The following is a 20,340-nucleotide window of genomic DNA, read 5'->3' on the forward strand; positions in this document are numbered from 1 at the left end:
TTGCCCTCCCTAAAGCAAGTCAGTCAAACTTCATTGCTCCCTACCTCTGTGCATCAAAATTGCAGCCAGATTACTGAGCAGCATGTGTAGCTCAGGATGTTCTGTCTGTCTCGCCAGATCTGATGCCCTTTGCACATAAACACAGGCCTCATCAAAGCGGCCCTGTGCATCCAGGGTGGTAGCCAGGTCACTCATCAGCACGATGGTCTATACAAAAGAAAAAACAGACAGCTTTTTCTTTAAAAACACCTACACAGATTTAACATTAATTTGGAGTTTGAGAAACTGTGAATATATATACTTCAGAATTCATCTTTCCTAGCATTTCACAAAAAGTGAGGGACATCGGCCTTTAACAAATTATGTGCATTTATCATTCACACTGTACAGTGGACAGCATTAGTTTGACCCTCTGGAAAATGATACAAATTACAAACTAGGGAACAGGATGAATATTACTTATTACTCTCATTATCAAATTAGAAGCACCAAATGAAAAATAACAGCCAAAAGAAGCTATAATATGATCCCATTTAAGGTTCAGCAATCTTAAGAAGCCAGCCTCTGGAGCCAATAAATTGTAATATTATGTCATTCCTATCGGTGACCCTGAGACTCACCAAGAAGAAGAAATATATCATTGGTTTTAGCAACATTCCCATTAAGAGTTTTTTAAATTTTGGTACTGAGAGAGGCAGGCCCAACTCCTTCTCCACTGGAGGCCATGCTTTAAGCCCTAGTTCTAGTTCTTGGTGATTTCAATTCCATGTTTGTCTTCCTATTATTCCTCAATGATATTTCATTAAGGGGACTCTGTAATAAGTCCTAAATCCCTTTACTGAAGATAATTCATAGCCCAATAACTTGTTCTGCCCATCCACCCCAGCCTTGGGACATGTTTAGTCCAGTTAAAATTTGTGTGTCCTATGTTGAGGGTACCAAGCACTCACAAAGTAATCCACTTCTTACCTCCAAGAACTTAATTTGAAAGAGGAGAGACGAAAAGAGATGATTTCAATTCAATGTGTTTACTGTTTTAATAGAAAGCTCTGCATAGTGTGCTTAAATTCTATGCAAGTGGTTTTTAATTTTTTTTAATGCAGTCCCTCCTTCTTTCTCCCACCTTCCCCTGGTATTTTACCTGTGGGGCAAGGGAGGCAAGGATCTTCATGTGTTAACCTGACCCTCATAAGACTCAGTATTCCAAAATACTGTGCTGTCTCCTCTGAAGCCCCAGAAGCACACGGGTGCCTGGTTAGACCTTCCTTTTAGAAAGGTTGCTCTGCTGTGTAAACCAGTACTCATGAAAAATGTTCTGGGCAGACCCAGTAATTGATCAGCTGTCTCAAATCTTTTTTTAAACAAGTAGTTGGGAGTAGGGGAGTGGTGGTAAGAAAATGAATAGACTGGGGCATGAGGAGGATAATCCTAGGACCATCTGCTAAATATCTGTTCCCAAAGAGTATGGCATTTCACACACATAAATTCTGAAAGCTTTGTTTTATAGTCCCTCTCTCTGTTTTCCTCCCTTACCTGTGGGTGTCTTTCTCCTAGCATTTCTTCAGAAATCTGCAAAGCTTTTTCATACATCCTTTGTGCCTGTGATGGCTGCTTGGAGAACAGAAGGTAGTGAGCATAGGCGTCTAAGCACATGCCAAGGAGGAGGTGGGTATTGGCTTTCTCTTTCACTGAGAAGGAAATAAGAGCATTGCTGGGATATAACAAGTACAGTATCGAAAATAAGACAGAGAATTGGCCAACCTACCCTACCTAATCATTTTTCTTGTTACAAAGACCCACAAATATTTTAACACTACAGGTCCCACTGAATGTTTCATGTTACTTAAGAAGTGCTCCTAACCTTACTTTACACTTTGTTACACAAAGGTGACAATTTAGGTGGATTAACATCTAATTGGTTCCTGGACCCAATTCCAACGTGTGTGTGGAGGCTTCCCCACACCAACAAGCAATTCTTGGACACCAGCTGGGTCCAAGAATTCAACTAAATTCTGACATTATCTACCTGGAGATAGCATCAGATTCCACAGGTTAAGGGTTCAGTCCTACAAGACTGCACTCCGCCACCCGGGCCTCCCCACCAGACATCAGTCACGAGCTCAGGTTGTTACCTGTGCTTCTGACCAACTGGGTACAGACTGGAGGTCCCCACAACCTCCTCCTTGGACTTCAGATGCCAGTCACAAGTCCAGGTTACTTCTGACTGACTGGCTATAAATCAGAGGTTTCCAAGACTCCCTCCTTGGGTTTGATTAATTTGCTACAGCGGCTCACAGAACTCAGAGAAACACTTTACTTACTAGATTAGCGGTTTATTATAAAAGCATATAACTCAGGAACAGCCAAATGGAAGAGATGCAGAGAACAAGGTATGTGGGAAGGGGCGCAGAGCTTCCATGTCCTCTCCAGGTGCACCACTATCCCTCCACATGTTCACCAACCCAGAAGCCTTCTGAACCCTGTTCTTTTGGGTTTTTATGGGGACTTCATTACATAGGCACGACTGATTAAAACTGATTAAATCACTGGCCCTTGGTAATTGATTCAACCTCCAGCCCCTCTCCTCCCCAGAGGTCAGGCGGTGGGGCTGAAAGTTCTAACTTTTTGATCACGTGGTTGCCTCCACTGGTGACCAGCCCCCATCCTTGGGTACTTTCCAATTCACCTCATTAACATAACAAAAGACATCTTTATCACTCTCAACATTTAGGAAATTCTGAGGGTTTGGGAGCTGTAAGCCAAGAACTGTGGACGAAGACCAAATATATATGAAAAATTATATTTGGTCATCTGAATGACCAAATATATATTTCTTATAATATCGCAATATCCAATGAAATGACGAACTTTTCCCCACATTTTAAGTAAGATTGAGTCCACACATCAATGAAAATGTGCAATATTTTTAGTTTGAAACTAATAATATTTAACAGAAACAGGTTAATATTTAACAGGTGAAGATAAACTCAAAAAAGAATAAGTTAACAACAACAAAGTAAGTCTAGGACCAATGAAAAAGCTTTAAGGTGGAAAAAACAATGCAGTAAAAAACCAAAGAACACAGAGAATCCTAAAATGGAAAGTTACAAGCCAAATTTAAAGAACAGTTAATTCACTTTCTGAAGAAGAATAATAAAGACTCAATGATACAGCACCTGTCAACATGTTACAGAATTGACTACACAAATCTAGAGAACAGTAACCAATAGCAACTTGCACAAGTAAAGACTTGGAGAGCCAATACAAATAATGTAGAAATGATAATCAGCTAGATTACAATTGTGAAAATTCTGCCAACAGCTCAGCTGAAAGTAAATGTTTACTTAAAGGACTTAAAAAAGAGGTTACCTCAGATAATTTTAAGTAACAAAACTATTAGACACCAACTGAAAATGTTCTGTTGGATTTATTTACCAGCAAAGCTATCATTCATATCAGTTTTCCTTCTGTATCATCAAAGTTTCAGAGAACTTATAAATCGCATACAGAATTTAAAGAAGACTATATTACCAAATAATAGTATGACCAATTATTGAAGAGAGAGTTTAAATAGAACAATGTGGTTGTGGTAGATGAAAATAACTGTTGGAATAATATCAGAGGGTAGGGCCGCCCCTGTGGCTTAGCGGTTAAGTGTGCGCGCTCCGCTACTGGCGGCCCGGGTTTGGATCCCAGGCGCGCACCGACGCATCGCTTCTCCGGCCATGCTGAGGCCGCGTCCCACATACAGCAACTAGAAGGATGTGCAACTATGACGTACAACTATCTACTGGGGCTTTGGGGGAAAAAACAAAGGAGGAGGATTGGCAATAGATGTTAGGTCAGAGCCGGTTTTCCTCAGCAAAAAGAGGAGGATTAGCATGGATGTTAGCTCAGGGCTGATCTTCCTCACCAAAAGAAAAAAAAAAAAATCTATAATATGAGAGGGTAAAAGTGAAAAACATGAAACTTTTCTTCACGTAGAAATCCAAAGTTATTTACTTTGGCTTAGTTATATATAAAAGGTAAATGATAATCATCTTAAAATCAAATTAGGAATAGTTTTAAACAGACTACCTTACAAATTTATTTTCAAAAAATATCAACAAGGGGCCGGCACCATGGCCTAGTGGTTAAGTTCAGCACACTCCACTTCAGTGGCCCAGGTTTGGTTCCCGGGGGCAGACCTACACCACTTGTCAGCAGCCATGCTGTGGCAGTGACCTACATACAAAATAGAGGAAGACTGGCACAGATATCAGCTTAGAGTGAATCTTCCTCAGCACAAAAAAAAAAGAGGAAATTATTTTTATAACTATAAAAAGTATATACAAATATTTATGAATAAATATGACGAATATAAAAAGCAGAACATAAGATGGCACCAACTAAACACCACATGTAAATGTACCATATTTCTCTATTAAAAGGAAATATTGAAACAAAAAATATTTAACTATGAGCACTCTTTTTGAAAGGCTAAGCAAAAACTTATGAAAATCAAGCAGCAGTTTAATATTAATAGTATTGTGAGATAATATAATGAAGAAACACATAAGTTAAAAATGAGAAGAATGAGACAAATCTCTATGCTCCCTTCAAGTACAAACAAAAGTCCAAGAAGATAAGTAATTTGTAACAGTGAGAAGATTTAGAATACCATACAGATGCTAAAACTCATGTTCTTTGAGAACATTTAAAAACAAAAATGTTTACCATATACCAAAAACATCACAAAACATAATGTATAATTATTCCAATTCTGGAAACTGTATATGCTTAAAAAAATGACTGCTGAATCCTATTTCTGGGATTTTTATTAATTCTCTTTAAGTATTTCTATATTTTAAAAAAATATGCTCTTTTTACATTTTTCAGTTAGAAAAAATGTTCAGTACTATAACTCAAAAGTACAAGAATAAAGTAACAAGTAATCCTAGTAGAAAATTATTACCCCTGATATCAGAAATGGAAATTAACTAGAATAGAAGAGAGTAAAAAACTTTTTAGAAAGAATAATTAATGAGGTAAAATTTCAGCTGTAATATTTTTTCACTGTTAAGAAGAAAATGTTTTAAATTCATAGCACATTCTGACCATAATAACATGAAAAACAGAAATTTTTTTAAAAAATATACTTCTCTAAAAATAGGACCAAAGGAAAAATAAAAAGGCTCCATAATAAAACCTTTAGCATATTGTCAAGTTAAGAGAGAATTTCATAGCTTTAATAAACTACCAAAAAAGAATTCCTTTTCTAGGTAATAACATTTAAAACATGGTTCCTTGAAATATTAATATAAAAACTGCTAGAAATTAGACAAGAACAAACCAGATAGCCTAATAACAGCTGAGAAATAAATTGGGATTGTTCATACAGAGCTTCCCCCACAGGATTATTTCAATAGAGGTGGGGGAGCATATTTATTTCTTCAAACTTTAATTATAAATAATTCTCTTCCAAAAATTATTTCTAATCAGATAAAAAGATGAGCTACCTAAAATCAGTCCATGAAACAAACAAGATTTATTACAGAAATTTTTACTTAAAATACTAGCAAATGGAATTCTCAAATGCACTAAGGAGATGACTAAGCAGCATTTATTCCAGGAATACAAGAATGGCTCAGTGTACTCCATGTATCAGTATATCAAATTAGGCTTGCATAAATGCAGACTAAAAAGGAATTTGATAAGGTACTGGAACAATTATATGCATTTATAAAAACAGGAATAGGGATGCTCCATTAATAAGAAAAAGAGCATCTCTAATTTAGGAACACTTGAGCACAGGCATCCAGCCCCCCCCCACCAACAATCATAATCTAGGAAAGTCTATGGTAGTAGTAGAAGGAGTAAAACAGAATGAACTAAGGCTTTTGGTTCCAGTAATGTCACTGATAATCTGAAAACCCTTATGCTTCAAATGTCAGATAAATTATAACAAACATCCTTTTATATGCATAGCTGAGCTCCCAAGAGAAGGAAATCCCAAGGGCCAGAAATTAGGAGTAAGCTAAAATGCGAAGTGGAAAGCACGTGAGTTGATACAGCAAAAGCCCAGTTTTTGTTGGTTTTGTGTGGTGGCCTGAGTGTCTCTGTAATCTAGAATTGAGTTCTTCAACTTGTGCAAAACAGAGAACTAGATCTGAAGCCCCTTGCATAAAACCAAGATGATCGTCATAGGCTACATATGTCCCTTCCCCCAAGCCCCCTTCCGGCTACAGGGACCACAAGGAAGCTTGAATGGCCAAGCCTGGAATCTAGATGGGAAAAATGACTACCATGGAAATTTGTAATCACAGGCCTGTGCTACATGCAGTTCGATGTCTAAATTTATACCATCCATTTAGGCTTGGACCTGAGTGCCTGGAAGAAACAAAAAAAACCATTCTGGAGTCTCATTTTACAGCTGAAACCCTGCTGAAGAGGAATTTATAATCCAAAATTAGTAAGCATGAAAATTCATCATGAGAATCAGCAGACAATAAAAAAGGAAGCCTCATCGTCAAGAATTTTAGATAAGTGAATAATCACAGAGTATAAACTAAGTTTAAAATAATTACTTGTATATCAAGTATGCTCCGCCTCAAAGCCCTGCATTTGTTCCTCCTTTGCCTGATTTTCCTCCCTCAGAGATTGGAACTTGGCTTATTACCCCCCTATTCATCAGGTTTCTTACCAATTAGGCCTTTCTTGACCCCTCTATAAAGCAGCATACTGCCCCAACATGTTCCCTATATACATATTCCCTCATATACATATTTACAGAGCAGTTAATCATCTTTGGATATATTATCTATTTACTGGATAGTGTTTATTATGTGTCTTCCTCCACTAAAAATTTAGGTCCATGAGGCAGCAACTTTGTTTTATTTATAGCTGTGTCTCAGTGGCCAGTAATGTATCTGGCACGTAACAGGCATTCAATAAGTATTTCTTGACTGAATGGTTGCATGAATGAATAAAAAGAAAGAATTAAAAACATAAAAGTACTGAACTAAATATGGAAAAAGATATAAAGAAACTAAAAATTAATTTTAAGTATAGAATTAAACAACACTGGCACTCCATGAATCTATAAAATCTCAATATAGAGATGTCATTACAATCAGTGAGAAAAAGATGGACTAATAAACAGTCCTGAGCTAAAGCCTGTCCAGGAAGGGGAGAAAAATTATATCGCTACCTCACACCATATTAAAAAGTAAACTAGGGCCGGCCCCGTGGCTTAGCGGTTAAGTGCGTGCGCTCCGCTGCCGGCGGCCCGGGTTCGGATCCCGGGTGCGCACCGAGGCACCACTCCTCCAGCCATGCTGAGGCCGCGTCCCACATACAGCAACTAGAAGGATGTGCAGCTATGACAGACAACTACGTACTGGGGCTTTGGGGGAAAAATAAATAAATAAAATCTTTAAAAAAAAAAAAAAAAGTAAACTAAAGACTAAATGTAAAAAACTAAATAGTTAGAAGAGACTATCTTTCTGACCTTAGTAGAGTGAAGGATTTTATTAAACAAGACACAGAAAGCACAAACTATAAAGGAAAATTATCAAAATTTTACATTTTACAAAATATTACATTTAAATTTTAATCTCTGTATGTCAAATACCCTAAAGTCAAAAGACAGGGCTACAAAGAGATATGTAACCTACAAAATGTAAGATGCTCAAATACATAAAGAACCCTTACAAATCAGTAAGAAAACGACAACTGTTGAAAAAAATAAGCAGAGGATATAAACAAAATTTTCAGAGCAGGAAATCTGAATGGCCAATAAATACATGAAAAGATGTTCTGTATCTCACTAGTAATCAGAGAAATACATTGAAGCCACAAAGAAATTCCATTTCATACCCACCAGATCATCAAAAAATTTTAAGTCCAACAATAACAAAGATATAGAGGAACAAGAATGCTAAAGCTTTGCTAGTGAAAATCTAAACTGGTAAAGCCACACTGATAAGTAATTTGGTAATATCTAGTATATGCACCCTAGCAATTCCACTCTTAGGTACGTACCCTAGGGAATATCTTACATGTGTGCACAGAGACACAGGTCCAAGAATGTTCAAAGAGGTATTATTTTCCACAGTAAAACATGTAGAACCTTCATGTCCATCAACAGGAGAACAGTAGTATATTCATACAGTGAAATACTATACCATAGTCTGCAGGTGCACTGAATGAAACAATCAGGGCCACCTCTACACTGGATCACTCCTTGTGAGGATGGAAAAAAGGCTCCACCTCACTCCTCACTCCCCTACCCCAGTGGACTAAGTAGAGGAAGTCACCCCTTCTGGACAGATGTAACACAGCAGACATCAGGTTTGGCAAGCTAACAGGGCCTTTGTGCTACGAAAACTGATGCTTTAAGTATCAACATGGATAAATCTCAACAACATAATGTTGAGTGAAAAAACATATTGCAGAAATAATTGTACAGTATACCATTCATACAAAGTTTAAAAACATATTAGCTCCATTATATATTATTTATTTTTATATATGAGTGTAATAAACAGGCATAAGAATGATAAAGACCAAAACCAAATTAAGGATAGTAATTACACCGAGCAGTAGTACACAGGGGTTTAAACTTACAAAAAAGAATTCTGAAGCACACATGGTAAAATACTTAGATTTGAAAAAACTAAGGGGAAGGTATAAAGGTATCTGTTAAAGTCTCTACACTTTATTTTTGCTTGAAATCTGAAAAAAAAAATCAGAAAAAGAAAAGCAAAGAACTGACTTTTCTGAATGATAATTCATTATTGTGGAATACACACTGGAGAAATTCCCAAAATACAGAAAAGAAAACCCAGGGAGGAGAGGATAAATATAAAGGACAGAGGAGAGTGAGGCCAACATACAGGTAAATGACATTCCTGAATAAAAGACCACAGCGAGAAGAACTATAGCAATAATCAAAGATGTACTACAGAATCTCCAGAGAACTGGATCTTAAAAACGAAGGTTCACAGACCAGGCAAAAGTCATAAAGTCATCCCCTAACTTTTTTTTTTTTTTTTTATAATTTTATTTATTTATTTATTTTTCCCTCCAAAGCCCCAGTCGATAGTTGTATGTCATAGCTGCACATCCTTCTAGTTGCTGTATGTGGGACGCGGCCTCAGCACGGCCGGAGAAGTGGTGCGTCGCGGCATGCCCGGGATCCGAACCCGGGCCGCCAGCAGCGGAGCACGAGCACTTAACCGCTAAGCCACGGGGCCGGCCCACATCCCCTAACTTTATGCTAATAAAACTTCTGACTCCTACAAAGGAACCAGGCAGGAGAAAATAGGCTATCTGCAAAAGAAGGCATATAAATTGGTTTCAGAATTCTCTGCAATAAATCCCACTAGGTCTAAAATTCCAGATCACAGAGAAAAAACAAGCAGGGAAAGGGAAAGGTAGAAGAATGTTAAATTGTAGTCATCTTATCTTATAGAAGAAACTGAAAAGAGAATTTTTTTTGAGTCAAGTATGTCGTGAAGAAATTTTTAGGTTACCCCTAATAGAAATGAAAACCACAGCCTTCCTTCCAAAATATAAATGGAGGTTTAGTGAGGAAAAAATTCCTATAAGAGGGACCTGAAAACAAAAGAAATAACAAAAATGGAAAGCATTTTTTAAAATGCAAAAATTAGACCAAATATCACTTTCGATACTAATTTTACATAGGTTTTAAGATTCTCTATCACAAGACAATGATACTCAGATTAGGTTTTAAAAAAATCCAAACATAGCCTTCCACATAAGACACACTGAAAACAAAATGACTCAAAAAATTTAAGAGTAACATATAGTCAACAATGTAAAACTAAAATTTGTGACAAATACCTTAAGTAGGACAAAAAAAAAAGTAATTTTTCCAATGAAGGGATAATTCACAATGATGATATATATCTAGGACTGTTTAAATAGAATAGAAATATGTTTAAAAAAAATCACAGAAACAAAAATTTTGTCTAGAACAACTAGACAAAATCAGCAAGGATACAGACGACTTGAACAATACTATAAACCAACTAGACCTAACAGACATCTATAGAAGACTCCACCCAACAACAAAGGAATACACACTCTTCTCAAATGCACATGCAACATTCTCCAGGATAAACCATATATCAGGTGATAAAACAAGTCTCAATAAATTTAAAAGGGCTGAAATCTTACAAAGCATGTCCTCTGAACACAATGGAATGAACTTAGAAATCAACAACAGAAAGAAATTTGGGAAATTCACAAATATATGGAAATTAATCAACATACTCAAAAATATCCAAAGGATCAAAGAAGAAACCACAAGAAAAATTTGAGATAAATAAAAATGAAAACACAACATATCAAATTTATGGGATGCAGCTAAAGCAGTAGAGGGAAATTTTTGGTTATAAATGCCTGTATTAGAAAAGAAAGATCTTGAACCAATAACCTAATCTTCCACCTAAAAACTAGAAAAAAGTGCAAACTAAACCCAAAGCAAGCAGGAAAGAGATAATAAAGATTCGAGTGGAAATAAATGAAATAGAAAAACAACAGAGAAAATGAAAGCAAAAGCTGTCTCTTTGAAAAGATCAACAAAATTGACAAAAACCAAGAAGAAACTATGAATAAAATAGTCAGGAAAGGGCCGGCCTCGTGGCGTATTGGTTAAGTGCGTGCACTCCGCTGCTGGAGGCCCAGGTTCGGATCCTGGGCGCGCACTGACGCACGGCTTGTCGGGCCATGCTGTGGTGGCGTCCCACATAAAGTGGAGGAAGATAGGTACAGATGTTAGCTCAGGGATAGTCTTCCTCACAAAAAAAAAAAAAAATAGGAAGGTTCTTCACAAATTGAGAATGGGAAACATAATATAGAGGAGCTAAACCATTTAATAAATTAGGTTAATAAATATATCACATTCCAGCAAACTCTTACATAGTACTTAATGAGTACTAGTCATAGTCCTAGAGCATTTAATTCTCATAACAACTCTATAAGGTAGGTTCCACTATTATTCTTGCTTTATTGATGAGTAAACTGAGGGGAGAAAAGTTAAGTACCTTCTCTACCGTTACACTGCTAACCAGTGGAAGAGCCAGAATTCAAACTCAGGCCCTTCAAGTACTCATGAAACCAAATATGCCATCAAAAATACTTCAACTTTGCAGAAATGTTTTGACTATCTAAAAGATGAAAATGAGTGAAAAGCAAAGAGGAAGGAATCAATGGAAAAAATCTCTTAAAGAGAGGAAATAAATCCACAAAATTAAGAACTGGGAAAGGAATATGATCTCAGATACATAAGAATACTGTAAATTATGCTTTAAAAAAATTACCTAAGGAAGTTTCTTTTAAGAACTCCAAAATTCTTTCCCCCATGCATTCACTTATTCAACAGATATTGATTAATGCTGTGTTCTTGGCATTGTCCTAGGTACTGAAATCAAATCAAGAAAATGGAAAAAACTTAAATGTATGAGTAATCAAGGAAGAAGAAAAAAAGTTGCCAGAGAATCAACTCTAAAGGAGATCTGGCCCCTATGGTTTCACAGATTCTACACCTTTCAAGGAATAGATCAAGGAGTAAATTCCCATGTAATATCCCGTACCTATTCAAAATAGAAAATATAGAAAGCACCCCAATTCATTTTATCATATTAATACAATGCTGCAATGACAAGCACAAGAAATAAACTATGGCTCTCACATTAGAAAATAAATGCAAAAGTTCTAAATAAAATATCAGCATTAAATATTATCTAGCAGTATACTGAACCAGTTATTAGCAAGCCTGGTTTGCTCTAGATATATAATAAAAAATCTATTCATATAATTTAGCACCAAATTAGATGTAAGACAAAGTTGTGCATCACCACTATTATTTAATGTTGTTCTGAGGTTATAGCCAATGAACTAGATTTAATAATATATAGAAGTATAACTATCTAAAAGGAAACACCATTTCCCAAATATATATCTGGAAATAGTGTGACTATCAACTGATAGGCAAATAGTTTAGTAAAGTGTCCACTTAGAATCAAATGTAATTGGGCCGGCCCCGTGGCTTAGCGGTTAAGTGCGCGCACTCCGCTGCTGGCGGCCCGGGGTTCGGATCCCGGGCGCACACGGACACACCGCTTCTCCGGCCATGCTGGGGCCGCATCCCACATACAGCAACTACAAGGATGTGCAGCTATGACATACAACTATCCACTGGGGCTTTGGGGGAAAAATAAATAAATAAATAAAATTAAAAAAAAAAAAAAACAAATTGCTAAAAAAAAAAAAAAAAAGAATCAAATGTAACAAAATAGTTGTCACGTCTATGTGAAAAAAACTGTAACCAAGAGCCACACCATGCTCCTCAATGGGAAGACTCAATACTGCAAAGATAGCGTAGTGAGTGACCTGAGTGACTTCTCTTACTAGCAGAGGTGCTATTTGCCCCAGTATCCACTCTTTTCTCACATGATTCAAGCAGAGATTCTCATCCTCTGCGAGGAATGGATCCTGATCAGTTTTAGCTAATCATGGTAATCCCATTTCTCTTGCCAAGGACTGGGTTAAAAATGCCATGTAACCCAATTCCAGCTAATAAGAAGTAAGGATAAATGTACTTGGGGACTTCTAGGAAAGACTGCCTTGATTCTAAGAGAAACATCAAAGAAGTCTCCTTTTCCTCTGGACATTGCCACTTCTGGATGAGATTCCTGGGACCTGGTTTAGTCACTTTTCAACCACTAGGGGAGCATGAAGAGAAAGCCAACACTGAGAATGACAGTAAGGAGGTACGGAAAGAACCTTAGCCTTCAGGATTTCAATGAGCTGTGTATCAACTAACTCACAGCCTGCCCCTCTTGGCTGAACTGCCAGTTACGTAAGATAAGTGTCCTTACAGTTTAATTCAGTTGAAATTTTCTGCTATTTGCAGTCAAATGCTAACTTATTCAGATGACAATCTCCCCAAACTAATTTATAAATATAATGCAGATCTAATAATTCAGTCTCAAAGCACTTTGGGGACTTGACAAAATGATCTAAAATTCACTTGAAAAATATCTAAAATGCATGTGAAAAATAAAAATAAAATGGGAAGAAATTTTGTGAAAGAAGCATGTGCAAGATATGTATTACCATATAACTCCAATATATAATACCATACAATTCAAACAATGTATACTGTCATAAGAGCCATCAGATGAATAAATAAGAATGGAAAACTCCAAAAGACACCCAAGCATATACTAATACATAATAAGTACATAATGATGATAGAATCGAATCTTTAAGAAAGTAGTTACCAACTTCACGCCAAAATAAACTGCAGATGTACTAAAAAGTTAAATGTTAAAACTGTCTAGAAATAAAGAAAAAGAGAGGCCGGCCCGGTGGCAAAACAGTTAAGTTTGCGTGCTCCACTTCAGCGGCCCGGGGTTTGGGGGTTCGGATCCGGGCGCGGATTGACAACCATTTGTCAAGCCATGCTGTGGCGGCATCCCATATAAAGTAGAGGAAGATGGGCATGGATGTTAGCCCAGGGCCAATCTTCCTCAGCAAAAAGAGGAGGATTGGCAATGGATGTTAGCTCAGGGCTAATCTTCCTCACAAAAAAAAAAAAAGAAAGAAAGAAAAAGAAAAGAAAATTAGAAGGAAAGATGGACAAATATTTATCTGATTTCAAAGTTTAAAAAATACACCTTTCTGAGGATTATGCTCCAGAAGAGCAGGGACTTTTGCCTCACTTGCCTCTATTCAAATCCTAGAACAATACATGACATTGAATAGCTACTCAATTAATATTTATTAAAAATTAATAAAAGCAAATAAACATAAATGAATTCAGATCTAATTCCAAAAAAATTAAAGACTCGTGCAAGTCATACTCTGTGATTCATTTATGTAAATTTTAAAAAGAAACATGCAAAAACTAAACAATATCTTTGTAAGAGATACAGAGGTAAAACTAAAGAAAACTAAATGAATGATAAAGATTCAGGAGAGTAGTATCTCTGGGGCAGGAAAGGGAATGGGACTGGGGCCAGGCACATACAGGGCTTCAAAGGTACTGTAATGTTGGATCACTGCCTGTTCTTCTCTTTATTCTTTAAACTACATAAATGTTAGTTTTACATTTCTTTTTAATTACAAAAAACAACCAACAACTCTATACACACAAATAAGGGAAAAGAAAAAAGCCAACGGGATAGAGTTAATATTCTTACAAAAAAAGCACCAATAAATGATCAACCTCACTGCTTATCAAAGAAATGCTAGTCAATGCATCAATGCTATATCATCAACCTAACAAAGGTTATAAAAATTAATGAGTTTTGGGGAGAAGGGGCACACTGCCTTATCACAACAATAAAAACTAACGAACATTAACACTTTCTGAGTAGCTACTATGTATTAGGCATCGTTCTCAGTGCTTTACATGTAGTAACTCATTCAATCCTCCTGACTCTCTCCTGTGAGAAGAGTATTACTCTGAAGCCCATTCTGAGGATCAAAAGCATGTAGAGATTAATCTAACCAAAGTCACAAAGCAAATAAATTAGCAGAACCAGAAAATGTAAATTAATACAGTCCTTTCAAGGGCAATTTTGCAACAGTCATCAACAACCTTAAAATGTACTACTTTTGACCTAAAATTTCAATGCTAAAAATCTATCTTAAAGAAACAGATCTGGACACTCCTTTATGTCCAATAACAGAAGACTGGACTACTATGCAGACATACCATTCTGGATTGAACACATGCATTTATCTCTACTCCCTTCCCAAACACCACTAAAATCAAAGTTAAAGAATGAAAAAAGATATAAAGCCATAAGGAAAAGAAAAGTAGAGAACAATCAAGGGAGATGACAGAGATCAAAAAATTGTGGGAGACGAAAAGGAGAGAAAAAAGTGGTAAGTGACTAAGCACATGAAAGGAAGACGAAGACTGAATGCCTTCAGACCGCTATGCTAGTGAGAAGCAAGCCACTATATATACCCTAGAACCCCAGAAAAGCTTAGGAATTAAAGCAAGCAAGTACTATGCTTATGAGAAAAATTTGTCATATACATAAAAAACGAGCAACAAAAAAATCTAGTTAACTACTGACTTCAGAGAAAACAAAAGACTGTACACCAAAGAAGATATAATTATGTAATCATGTTACTTGGTTCAGCAGCTAACACTATTTATATATTCACAATAATGTAGACACAACCAAAAATTGTGCTAAATCTTCCTATAAATCAATAGATTCTAAAAATAATAAATCAAGAAACACCAATTTTATATGTTATTTAGAAACATGAAGAAAATGCCAGAAGAAATTGGTTAAGAGTTGAAAGTAACTCTAGGAAGAAGTGTGGCACGGAAATGCTTTTTTAAAGTAAGTCATAATATTACTTGATTTTTTATACTATTAGGTAATAGCAGAGTAATTTTAAAAAGAAAAAAATTTGTTGCAAAAAATTATAGAATATTCAGAAAGACACAAATAAAACATAAATCTCCTATAAAATCTACCAACCAGAAATAACCACTGTCTATATTTTGGTATCATTCAGCCCCTGTTCTATACCTATATTTAATTTACATATTTTAGAAAATTAGGCTCCTCCTAACTACACTGTTTTGTAATCTGCTGTCACTTAATTTTTTATGGGCCTTTCCTCAGTAATTACATATATATCTACAATATGAGGAACAAAATGAGTACCCTAGACCAAGTTTTTACATGATCTGAAGTAAGACACTCTTACGATAGAGTTAGTCATGTCAATAAAAAGTACATGAATTTGATAATGGACTTGCTTTGTTCAAAACTGAGTGGGAATGTATTTCTTCAGAAAAAATAAGATTAAGAATAATGTAAAATTTTCTTTACTGCATAATGTAAAATGTAAAAATAATGTTTATAATAGAAATTAGTTTGCTCTCTCCAACAACAATTCCTTTGCCTGGGGAAAAAAGAAGTGTTTTCACATTACTAAAAAAAAAAAAAAAATCAAGTTACAAAGTAGTCTATATAGTATGATCCCTAATTTGTTTCTTAAAATGTAAACAGTATAGGGGAAAACAAGCCTGGAAAGACATACACCAAAACATCAACAGTAGTTCTTTTTTAGTAGCATGATTATGGATGATCTTTATTGTCTTCTTAATGCTTTTCTAAATTTTCCTCAATGCACTGGTACTACTTTTGGAATTAGAAAAGACGGCTTTTTGGGGCCGGCCTGGTGGTGTAGTGGTTAAGTTTGCTCACTCTGCTTCGGCAGCCCAGGGTTCGCAGGTTTGGATTCCGGGCGCAGACCTACACACCACTCATCAAGCTACGCTGTGGCAGCATCCCATATACAAAAAAAAAAAGAGGAAGACTGACAACAGATGTTAGCTCAGGGCCAATCTTCCTCACCAAAGGAAAAAAAGAAAAGACAGCTTTACACTCTTAAGAAACTGTCCAAAGTCAATGCTATAAATGAAAGATAACAAGGGTGTGGATAGTTCAAAAGTGACTTATATGATAGCTAGACTTGTTTTGACATTTTGTGAATTTCCTCAATGCATTTCCACACTGCACTGAAACTTTATTTACTTGACATTCGTTAGGTCTTTTGTTCTTTCATTCAACAATTACTAAAGATTCTATTATGTGCCAGGCACTGCTCTAGGTATTGAGGGCTTAGCAGTGAACAAAACAGATGAAGTCTCTATCCCTCTTTCATAGGGAAGACAAATACTAAAAACACTTGAACAGAAACATACTTTTAGGGGCCAGCCCAGTGGTACAAGCAGTTAAGCATGCGCACTCCGCTGTGGCAGCCCGGGGCTCGCCGGTTCGGATCCCAGGCGTGCACCGACGCACCGCTTGTCAAGCTATGCTGTGGCGGCATCCCATAAAGTGGAGGAAGATGGGCATGGATGTTAGCCCAGGGCCAATCTTCCTCAGCAAAAAAAAAGGAGGATTGCTAGATGTTAGCTCAGGGCCGATCTTCCTCACACACACACACAAATATATATACTTTTAGTGGCAATACAAACACAAGCACACAACACACACACACAAACCTACTTTCAAGTGTGATGAAGAAAAGTAAAGACAGATGAAGGATTAGAGAGATACTAAGGTGAGAAGAGATGATTGTTTTAGTCAGGGAGGCCTTCTGAGAAAGTGACATCTGAGCAGAGAACTGAATGAAAAGAGCTAGCTATGTAAAGACATGGGAGAACAGGCTAGGTGGAGGGATTAGCAAGTAAAAAGGCCTTGAGATGGCAATGAGCTTGGAATGTACAAGAATAGTGCGAAAAAGAGCAGTGTGGTAAAAGTGGAATGAGCAAGGGGGAAAGCAGTAGTAGATGATACAGAAGAGGTGGTTGGGGGTCAGATCATGTAGGGCCTTATAGGTCCACCCAGGGATTCTGAATTTATTCTAAAGGTGACGCAGGGCCGGCCCCGTGGCTTAGCGGTTAAGTGCGCGCGCTCCGCTGCTGGCGGCCTGGGTTCGGATCCCAGGCGCGCACCAACGCACCGCTTCTCCAGCCATGCTGAGGCCGCGTCCCACATACAGCAACTAGAAGGATGTGCAACTGACATACAACTATCTACTGGGGCTTTGGGGGAAAAAAATAAATGAATAAATAAAATTATTAAAGGTGACGCAAAGGCACTGAGTCCTTAAAGAATCACTTTGCCTGCTGCATGGATAACAGATTCTGTAAGGGAATGAAGGGAAGCAGGAAGACCTGTGAGGAGATTATTACAGGTGCCCAGGCAAGAAACAATGATGGCCTGGACCAAAGTGGTAGGGCAAGAGGATGAGATGTGGTCTGACATGGATATATTTTGGTGGTTGATCCTATATAACTTGCTGATGAATTACATATAGGGAATGAGGAAGAAATTTTAGATGATTCTTAGGTTCTTGGGGTGAATGGTGGTATCATTCACTGAAGCAGACTGGTGGAGAAACAAGTTAGTGAGTGGCAGAAATCAAGAGACCCGTTTCGGACATGTTAACTGTGAGATGACCATTAAACATTCAGGTCAAGATGTCAGGTAGACAAACTTACCTAGAGTCTGTAGTTCATGTGCAAGTTGGGGCTGAAGATGTACAAATGATAGTTAAAGGTATGGGACTAAATGTCATCTCCCAGGGTGTGAGGGCAGAGAGGAAAAAGAAGACAGCCAGAGATAGCCCTGAAGTCTGCTAACTTTAGAGTTAGCAAAGGGGAAGGCAAGTGACCAGTAAGGTGTCCCAGAAACCAAGAGAATAAAGTGTTCCCAGCAGGAGATAGTAATCACCTGGGTCAGAGCTGCTAAGTATGGTAGGTAAGATAAGGTTTGAGAACTGGTGACCTTGACAAAGGGAGCTTCAGCAAAGTGACGGAGGACAAAAATTGGTTTATGTTCAAGAGAGAACTGGAAGACAACAGCATACAGACAACTCTTTTAAGGCATGTTTATTGCTTTATGGATAACAGAATTGACCACTGCATCTCTAGCATCTCGCTAGCTCTTGGCATAGATTAAGTGTGAAATAAGAGTTACTAAATCAATGTCAAATCTGAAAATTCCCAATACTTCAAACCATATCAAGAAACTCGAATGGCTGAGAGATGGACAGCTTCCTGCTCATCTCATTCTGTTCCTAGTATAATTCTTTATGCTCTTCCCTCCATGAGGATGAACTGCAAAAACATAAGCTTCTGTCTTTCATAACATGGTGTATATCTGAGATCAAAAGGTAATTAATTAGCATTGTGATTGGCAGCTGAACCAAGAGATATGAGCAAGACCTCCCCTTTTTGCTCCTCAATTTTCCAGAGGTTATATATAATAAAAGTCAACAGATAAATTATAAACATGTCACCAGGGGTTAAAAAAAAATAGTGGTCAAGTCGTTTAAACAAAATATCTTATTCCAAACCCTCTGCTGAGACCTGAAAAATGGCCACTTTAATTTCCAACATGGATAATTGTCCCTCCCCCAATTCAGATACCCTTCCCTTCATCGCAGCGTAACAGTGAAGCCTTTGTGGCAAAAAGACAATGTCCAGAAAACAGTCAGGTTTCCCTACCTGACAAAATGTCTTCTGCTAATTCCTTTTCTCTTTCAATTTTTTCCTCTAGAGTTGAAATGCAGAATTCATAGCCAGCAAGAGCAAATTCCTGTCTGTAAAGCAAAGATCAGCAATTGGCTGTTCACCATTTCACAAACTCCTCTTCTATCCTCATTTTCCCAGCTTGGGTTTGAGCATTATCAATAAAGGAAGTGTAAGATGGGAAGAGACAGTTTTGTTTCAAGTCTCTAAAAGGTGTCAATCTACCATTTCTCAAAAGGTTTTTTTTTTTAGTCACCCATTTAATGTAACTTAAGACATAAAAAGCTAGGAATACTGCCACAGTTTTAGTAACTGACATAACCAGCAGTTTTCATCTCCCACTAACAGTTTCAAGTAAGCCAGTTTCTCTGTTTATGAAAGTCTTACACCTGCTCAAAGTAATACTAATATGGGTGGAGGCTAAGGCCACCCAGCACTAGGATTCTAACTACTGACCTCATACAATTTCTGGAGAGTTTTATTAGCTTTCTACTTCTTCCAAGCTGTAGATCTTTGATGAAAGTTTCTTTTAAAGAAATGGAACTCCTAGCTATGGCACTAGAAGGCATTTAGCTTGACTCTAGCTCTGGACCCTCAGTCAAGTGGAAAGGACACCCAAGCAGCAGGCAGACTGACTCTGGATAGAACAAGTGTCAACTGCTGGTTTCTATAAAGAGATGCACAGAAACATGACAGAAATTCCTTCTCCATCCAGAAGCTCAGCCCTGGTTCTTGCTCTTCCGTTTTGGCTCTAGTTTTTTACCAGAAGTGGCACTACAAAGCTTACCCCTTCTCCTGGTGCTTTGCCAGGGGAGAACAGATGACCCCACAGTTTTAGTCTGTTCTCAGAAGAACCGAAGCTTCCCTGCCAAAGCTTGGCAGGAGGACCCTATTCAGCCAGGACATGGAGCAAGGGGTGGCTGCCCACAAGATGCTCCTAGTCAGAGCAAAATGTCTAGAAACAACTCCCCTCCTAACTAATCAGCCTTTCTAAGTCTGAAGATCTGGCCATATATTTTCTGGTCTCATGCTTCTCTTAATAAAACAAAATGAAAAAACACTTTTGAGGAGAGTATAGAGTAACTTAGAGGCTAATTATTAGTGGCTATTACACAAGCTTTCACCTCTATAAGACCATGAATGTCTTTCTCTCCAGTGTTATTAGCTTTGAGCTTCTTATCCTAGAATTTCATACCACATCAACATCTAGTCCTGTTTGTTACTCCTCCAAGGGAGACTGATCCCAGCTG

General features: G+C 37.3%; 1 protein-coding gene across 7 annotated transcripts in view; it reads right to left on the reverse strand.

Annotated features, from left to right (window-relative positions):
- TTC19 (tetratricopeptide repeat domain 19) overlaps positions 1–20,340 on the reverse strand; it is a 49,774-nt gene that overhangs the window by 23,929 nt on the left and 5,505 nt on the right. For 6 of the 7 annotated variants that reach the window (XM_087440367.1, XM_087440373.1, XM_087440374.1 and 3 more), the window contains 3 exons: positions 19,067–19,161; positions 1,534–1,688; positions 45–207 (listed from right to left, as the gene is read on the reverse strand). In XM_087440367.1, the coding sequence (XP_087296493.1) occupies positions 45–207; positions 1,534–1,688; positions 19,067–19,161 (413 nt within the window). The remainder of the gene's footprint in view (positions 1–44; positions 208–1,533; positions 1,689–19,066; positions 19,162–20,340) is intronic. The other variant, XM_087440370.1, reaches the window with a different exon arrangement.

Source organism: Ceratotherium simum, chromosome 16 (genome assembly GCF_057802395.1).
Source record: "Ceratotherium simum simum isolate JZ-2026a chromosome 16, ASM5780239v1, whole genome shotgun sequence".
Lineage (NCBI taxonomy): Eukaryota > Metazoa > Chordata > Mammalia > Perissodactyla > Rhinocerotidae > Ceratotherium > Ceratotherium simum.